Source organism: Atta colombica, unplaced genomic scaffold, assembly GCF_001594045.1.
Source record: "Atta colombica isolate Treedump-2 unplaced genomic scaffold, Acol1.0 scaffold107, whole genome shotgun sequence".
NCBI classification, from domain to species: domain Eukaryota; kingdom Metazoa; phylum Arthropoda; class Insecta; order Hymenoptera; family Formicidae; genus Atta; species Atta colombica.
Window position 1 is genome coordinate 1012619 of NW_017259192.1, and position 8205 is coordinate 1020823.

Genomic DNA, 8205 nt, shown 5'->3' on the forward strand with positions numbered 1-8205 from the left:
TAATATTATGTTATACATAATTATATAAACCGACAATCTTCTGGAAATTCATTAAATAATTTATTTTCTAAATTTTAATTCTTTCAAAAATTAAAATTTAGAAAATAAATTATTTAATGAATTTCCAGAAAATTGTCGGTCTTTAATAGTATTTATCAATAAGATATGATTTTGCATCAAATCACACGTCGTCAACACATCCGATGCAACATGAATTCTAACCTAACCTAACCTCCAAGATATTATCACAAGCAGCGATCTGATTGTGCAGGCTAGCTATATTCTCGCTCTCCTTGATGTAATCTTGAATCGACTTGTTCTCAACTTCCTTGAGCTCCTTCTCGATCTGCCTGGAATACTCGCGCAAGTCGGTGCCAGTCTTGAGGACTTCCTGGACGACATCGTCGCCCGGGTCTTGCGGCAATTGCTCTTCATTGTCAAAAATATCTATCTCAGCCATTCTCGAATCCTTCCATGCAATTGCAACACAACTGCTAAATACAACACGATTTAATATATAACTTGATGTATACAATTCAATTGCACAACCTGGCGATCACTTCCTCTACTCTATAGAGATGTGTACAGAACAAGAAAGCTTCAGTCGTGTCTAACCTCAAAATACTGAGGATTGTCAACACATCCCAAAACGACTCCAAGAGGCCGAAGTTCAGCTCTAGTTTCTGTCAAACGGATAGCCAATAACATGGCCGACGTCACGCAGCTCGTCCAATGAGCGATGCGAGTGATCACGTGATTCACGTGACCACGTGTGCGACTCTCCAGTTCGACTTGTTTTCGACCTAACCAAAATTGATCCAAATTCTCATCGTTCATCCGTATCGTTTAACGAACTTTGTATTTAGTTTTTTTTTCTTTCAATGTGACCTGAGACAATAGCAAACAATACAACGAAATTTTCGACGGAGCTTTCCAGTCGGGGATTTCCTATTCAAGGGAGATCATTTTTAATTCTTGACACATACGTAGAAAGTACAAGGTTTATCTGTGATCTGTTCTTTTGTAATTTATATCTTTTTTTCCCGATTATATTTCGCGTTAGATACGGCTGTGATTCATATAGCGTCGATGACTCGTTCAATCGCAGTCGTGCCCGAGTGCTCGGGAACTAAGAAATTCATGAAGAAGGCCAAAAGTGGATTTTGTTACAAGCGTTATGGTAACACATACAGAAATCAAAAACGTGGTATGCACAGAGTGATTTTCTTGACAAACGAGACATTCATTGCTCGTTATGATGAATTAACGGAGCTCAGCGCGCAGTTCGCAGCTAATCTCAAAATCTCCAAGAGTCTCCAGTCCAAAAGAAGAAACACAAAATACAACGGAATCATAGCAGTTAGTACCGAAAAACAAGCCATAAATTTCTCAAATGCTGTGCAAGATGATACGATAAATCCTAAGCAGCTTGCAAGCAGCTCTCAGGTTTCCTGGAATTCTAAATTGGAAACAAAGAACACGAAGCATAATACAGCATCGAAATGTAAAAAGTCTGTAAAAGAAAAAAAGAAAGGTGATAGAACAGTGTCAGATAACAGCAAAGACAGGACTAAGAATTTAGTTAAACATCAGGTTGGACATGTAACACATATCTTTCTCTAATCTTATCTATTATCATCTGAGGAATATTATTCTTGTTTAATAAATATTTTGCAACATAGGCAATCATTGGTCTTTGTTTACAGAATGTTTATTTTCTCTTGATCACCTCTTTTATCTTTTCAGATTAAATTAAAAATATGTTCAGACAAAAGATCTGATGGGACACAGATAATGATAAAATCATTTTTCGAAAAAATTGATTTTTTTATAAAAGTTTTTTTTAATGGAATTGTTACTTTTTATGATTTTTCTCTAATTATTCTGTATATTAAAGTATTAAAGTATAGAAATGTCGAAAAATCAATTGTTTTTTATACTGACATACTTTAACATGAAATATAAAATATCTCGTAATTATTCATTTTTTGATAATCGTACTTAATACTTTTATGCATAGAAGACTAAAATGAATTAATTAGTGTAAAAAAAAACACAGTTGCTTATAGTTGCATATCTCAAGTAGCATAATTTTTTTGAAAACTGATTTGTCTTATTATTCTGTACATAAAAGTATTAAGATATGATTATAAGAAAATAAATAGTTTACAAGATATTTTTTGTTTTATGTCAAAATATGCCTAATTGAAGTATAAAATATCTCATAAACTGTTGATTTTTTCATATTTCTTGATACTTTAAAAGCAAAATAATAAAATTAGAAAAAAAAATATTTTTTTTAAATTGTACAATTCCATTAAAAAAAAATGATTATTGCTTTCATATGCTCATGAAAAATCAATTTAAAAAAAATTGATTTTTTTTATTTGTACTCTATCAGGCTATACAACTTTTGTGATCATATTTTTTATACGATCTTATTCTGCAAAGATAAAAGGGGATGATCACATTAAGTGGAGTACCTTGTATAGTAAATCTTATAAAAGTATTTTACTTTATTATTCTATTAATAGTAATCATTTGTCTATTAGGCCAATACTCAACATGGTAATAAAGGAAAATACTTGAAATTAACAAGAGAAAATACAAAAAATAAGGTAGAAACAGAAAACAAATCAAATACAGAGAATGTATTAAAAAAAATATATAGCGAAAAAATAATGAAAAGCGATGCAAAGAAAAAAAAGGATACAAGGAAAACATTTAAGAGGATATTTTCAAGTTATATACCTGTGTCAAAAATGATGAATATTTTAAAAAAACAATCATTTAATAGTACACAATATGTAAAAGGGAATCTCCGTATAAATCCTTTTGCTTGTAAATACGCTTATTTAAGTATGACTAATGAAGAACGCGACCTGCTAATCATAGGTACATCGAATAGAAATCGTGCTTTTGAAGGAGATTTAGTTGTGGCATGTGTAAACCCTGAAAATTTGTGGCGTACTTCATCTGATGGAGAAGTACAAAAGACTGGTAAAATTGTTTGTATATTAGAGAAAGTACATTCGAGACGAGCAGTCGGATATATTATAAAGAAACATGATTCACTGCTATTGTTTCATCCAAGGGATCATAGAATACCATTGGTTGAGATACTTCCTGAATCAGTACCACCTTTATTTCGCGATCAACCAGAACTTTTCAAAGACACGATGTTTTTTGTTAGTATTGATTTGTGGGAGCAGCTACATGCGTTTGGGTAGGCATATGTATTGTATTGTGCAATACACATATCTAATATATAAAATAATGTTACAATTTTAAAGCATTAATTTTAAAGATATATTATGATAAATTTCTATTTCTGTCTTCTGTTATTGCTGATTGTCCTTATATTATATACATTATATTATTTACAGGCGGATTCTTTCAGTAGTGGGTAAACATGGCGAAATAAATACGGAATTGACAGCAGTAATACTTGAAAATGATTTAGATTTATCTCCATATCATGAAAGCCTATTGAAAGGACTTCCAAATAGTGATTACATTTTAACGGACGCTGACATGAAAGATAGAGAAGACTGGAGGCATGAGTGCATTTTTTCGATAGATCCTGCAACAGCTGTTGATATAGATGATGCCCTTTCTTGTAAAATCTTGGATAATGGAAACTATGAAGTAATTGCGATGTATTAAATTTGGCTATAACATATGAAAGGCATCTAACAAATCATTAATTTCAGATTGGTGTACATATATCAGATGTCACGCACTACTTAAAATTTTCCTCTCCATTAGATAACGAAGTTTTGAAACGAGCTACTACCATTTATCTGCCACACATGACTTTTCATATGTTACCAGAGGCATTGTGTAAAGTTTGTTCCTTATTTTCTGGTAAAGATAAATTAGCTTTTTCTGTAATCTGGGAAATGACACCAGAGGCCGAAATTGTGAAACACCGTTTCGCGAAAACTGTAATAAGATCGTGTTGTCAAATGTCTTATGACTCGGCTCAAGCTATGCTCGACGATCCAGAAAAGTCTTGGCCCAAAGATTTTCTAGACATAAAAGGAGATTATACCGTATCGTTATTGTCTGACCTAGTGAATAAATTATTTAAATTATCCACTCAGTTGCAAAACAAACGATTTGGTCATGGGGCTCTGAGATTAAATAAACCAACGTTACAGATACGTATAGATCCCGTGCTGAGTCAAGAACACGGGATTCCGATACCTGTAGACTATTATGTATATGAAAGCACCGATAGCCACAGGTAGATTTTTCAGTTATTAACATTTACTGATTTATACATATTATTATATCACTTAAATTATGAAGAAATTAATTTCGTTTTTAATCATCAATTACCTATTTTAAATGTGTGTATTTCAGCCTTATAGAAGAATTTATGCTGTTGGCAAATATAACAGTCGCCGCACAATTGTACATTGCAATTCCCAAAACAGCTTTATTACGTATGCATAAAGATCCGCCCAAGCAATGTCTCAGTTCACTTCATGTTATGTTGCAAAAATATGGAATTCATTTGAATATTGAAACAGCTGGCGACTTACAAGCCAGCATCAATCGCTATGAACCAGAAAATAACTCTGTCACGGTCGATTCCATATTAATAAAATATATTACAATGGTTATCATAAATCTATGTTCAAAGACTATGGCAGTAAGAATTTTTATTTTTCTTGTGGAATATAATTTGTAAACGTTATACGATAAAAATAAATAGCGAGGGAGAATTTGTAATTTGATAATTCTGTAATATTGAAAATTTCAATCTTTAGCGTGCAGAATATATATGCGCATCTACCATTTCGCCGTATGATTTAAAACACTATGCATTAAATGTGCCTCTTTATACGCACTTTACCTCCCCTATTCGAAGATATGTCGATTGCACAGTTCATCGTTTGCTTAGTGCGACGCTTGAAAATAAACCTTTACCAGAAAAATGGACGGTCAAGTTGTGTTCCAAGTACGTTAATGATGCAATGAAAGCAGAATATAACAAAATTTGCTTCAATAAATAACTTTTTAATTTGTGACAGGATTGCAGCCAATTGCAATCTAAAGAAATATAATGCGAAACTGGCTTACGAACAGAGCACGGAGGTATTCTTTGCATACATGGTAGGCCTTGCAGGCGGCTTTACTACGATAGCTACTGTATTATGCGTCAAGACAGACAGTATAGAAGTTATTCTTTGTGACACTGGCATAAAATTAAAAGTAAAATTTAAAGACCTAGAAGACGTTGCCTCATCGAAGTATTCCGCAGATCATGTACCAACTGTAACTATTAATTGGAAGGAACTTCCCATGGTACAGGTATTATCCTAATATAATTTATATAGTGTAATAACAAAATATATTATCAATACGATTATTTTAATATCTTACAAATATCTATTTTAGGTAATCAATTTGTTTAGTTTGGTGCATGTACGGATAACAAAAAGTGAAGAATTGCGTATAAAAGCAACTCTTTTACCACCACAACAGTAGACATATCTAGAAAGAGAGATTTCTAATTAATTTTATAGTCATCGACTATGATTTGTGACGAAATTATATGTATGACGAAGAATTTTCTAATAATTTATGAATATTCAATGTATATATGGATGTATATATATGTGTGTGTGTGTGTGTGTATGTGCGTGCGTGCGTGCGTGTGTGTGCGCGCGCGTGTGTGTGCATGCGTATGTATGTATGCGCGCGCGCGCGCGCATGAAGAAACATTAATTGTATATAAAAATAAACAGAGGCTTAAAAACAACAATAATAACAATAAAGGACTACAAGCCAAATTGTAGTCCTACACAATTGTGTACTAATCGTTATGAAATAGAATACATAATAATTATTAAATGATGAAAGCAATGACAAATTAGTTGAACTAAAGAAATAATTTTTGTACAAACAAAACAATAAAATTAATAAGCAAAAGGTTCATAGACAATCAAGAGTTAACGCAGTTATTAATGCGTAAAGAATTCAATGGTATTAATAATTAAACATCCATATAACGGTTAATTATAATACAGAAGCTTCCGAACGTTACATAATAATTATAAAATAAAATACAAACATTTCGATTTCTATCATTTTCAGTGTACACATAAGTAGTTCATTTGAAAAATAATAATAAAGCTATCTACATAGAATAACGTAATAATGGATCGGTGTTAGTTTTTTTTCAGTTTTATATTCGTGATAATTATTATTCGATTATTATGGTCATGAATTACTTAATGATTCGAGCTGTGAAATCATTCTGGAGAAAAATTCTGGAGAAATTTATTCACACACACACGCGCACGCACACACACACAACACACACACACACACATTTAAATGCATATGTAACTATATTTGTTACAAGTTTTGCAAATAATTTTGACATTTTAAAGTAACTGACTTACAATAATGCGAATTTTGTTATATGTTCAATCATTGATCGTTTATGTGTGAAATCGTTTATGTGTCACTAAAGATTACCTGATAAAGATCGAAATGTTTGTATTTTATTTTATAATTATTAGTACACAATTATATAACACTACCTAGCTTAACTTGTAGCCTATTATTATTATTTTGTATTAATTGTAATTACTTTGTATTAATTGTATAAATTTTGGAGGATTACAGATTACAATTATTACAATTAGTTAAAATACGAATACAGCGCATGATGCAATGATTATCACTGCATTGAGACTGTAATAAAATCAATGTTAAACTTTTAAAAAATCTGTACAATAGATATTTTTATTATATGTATTCGTTTCATTTGTATTATATATATTTTATTTTATTATATATATTCATTATTATTATATCATTGAAAATTACACATAATCATTATTATTAATGATAATGATCATGTAAAATTATCATACTATATCATTATGATTAATAATAATGATTATATAATATGACATATATATATTTCATTAATATTATATTTTAATATAATAATATTAAATGCATTATATATTTCATTATTACTGAAAAACTTGTATAATACATATACAATTTAATTTCAAATTACAAATTCAGATAAATTTTTACCACTTAAAATTTTACAATTTGTGATCCTCCAAAAAAAAATTAAATCAATGAAATGAAAGAATTTTTATATTTATACATATCTGACTGTTGCTTGTTATTTACAATGCATCAAAAGCTGAATGATTATTAAATGTGTTATTATTTTTAGTAAATAATGTGAAATTTGATTGCAAAGAATGTGTGAGAATAATTTGTAAAAGGAATATAACTTTTATACTAGCGCATTACGTTATTTTATAAATAAATATTGATTTTATAAATAAATATGTATACACATACGGACAATATATTATCTTGTTATAAAATATTAGTTTATTGTAAATGTTTTGTACATACATGTACATACCGTATCATCAGGTATCTACACGTTATTTATGCATAAATAATAGAAATAATCAATCCTCATGAATAAAAACAAAAATGTGATTAAGTATAACCCGTATATGAAATTTTAATTTGCAAACATTTGAGACTATAGCAAAAATATTTGATTACAGTCACTAGTCAAATGTATGCAGATTTATATAAATTCTATTACATAGAGATCGACATTATAATCTAGTATGTTAGATAACAATGACCACGATGTACTTTCATATTCCTTTTTTTTCATTAATCTCTTTCTCTAAGATCTAAAAGAATTATCGAGAGGTTGTATTCTGTACATTTATATTTGTAATATTTATGTTTTATATTACTGTATGCCTATTTTATAACTGCCTAATAGTGTTAACCGTTGTGTACACGGTTTTAAATTATTCTTACATAACGACACATTAGTGATAGTTACATGAAGAATACAGATACGTTAAGAAATTATAGAATAGGCACAAGATGAACTACGTCAGAATTTTGTAGCAAAGAATAAAATTATATTTTTTCTCAACATATCTCTATCGTAATTCTGTAACCTTTGTCATTCTTCATTGCTGCAAATAATGCAATTGAAATCTCTCATTATTTGTTAATCAAGATAATTGGTACATATATGATGTTAAAACTATCAAGCATCAGAGTGAAAAGCGATACTAGATAACAGTCTTTGATTTATTCGGTATCGCTTTACATTAATAAATTATAATATTAAAAATAAAACCATGACTATATATATATATATGTGTGTATATATATATATAT

General features: G+C 29.8%; 2 protein-coding genes across 3 annotated transcripts in view; one reads left to right on the plus strand and one right to left on the minus strand.

The window, feature by feature from the left end:
* Nucleotides 1–615, minus strand: part of LOC108693116 (vacuolar protein sorting-associated protein 52 homolog) — a 3992-nt gene extending 3377 nt beyond the window's left edge. Inside the window, exon 1 of one of the 2 annotated variants that reach the window (XM_018201856.1) lies at nucleotides 233–615. In XM_018201856.1, coding sequence (XP_018057345.1) covers nucleotides 233–460 — 228 coding nt within the window. In that variant the 5' untranslated portion in view covers nucleotides 461–615. Of the gene's footprint in view, nucleotides 1–222 lie in introns of both variants that reach the window. The other variant, XM_018201866.1, reaches the window with a different exon arrangement.
* Nucleotides 616–856: 241 nt separating this feature from the next.
* On the plus strand, nucleotides 857–5615 carry LOC108693168 (DIS3-like exonuclease 2). The gene is made up of 8 exons (XM_018201967.1): nucleotides 857–1593; nucleotides 2553–3226; nucleotides 3387–3648; nucleotides 3714–4249; nucleotides 4369–4660; nucleotides 4779–4969; nucleotides 5043–5322; nucleotides 5410–5615. The coding sequence occupies exons 1-8, from the start codon at nucleotides 1090–1092 to the stop codon at nucleotides 5497–5499; spliced, it is 2829 nt and encodes a 942-aa protein (XP_018057456.1). The 5' UTR covers nucleotides 857–1089; the 3' UTR covers nucleotides 5500–5615.
* Nucleotides 5616–8205: the final 2590 nt, after the last annotated feature.

Bases quoted from the DNA above. Each gene is read 5' to 3' on its own strand.
- LOC108693168 (XM_018201967.1), top strand. From the start codon at position 1,090: ATGACTCGTTCAATCGCAGTCGTGCCCGAGTGCTCGGGAACTAAGAAA. The intron at 3,649-3,713 runs GTAATTGCGATG...CATTAATTTCAG, and splicing joins TGGATAATGGAAACTATGAA to ATTGGTGTACATATATCAGA. The intron at 4,661-4,778 runs GTAAGAATTTTT...TTCAATCTTTAG, and splicing joins TATGTTCAAAGACTATGGCA to CGTGCAGAATATATATGCGC.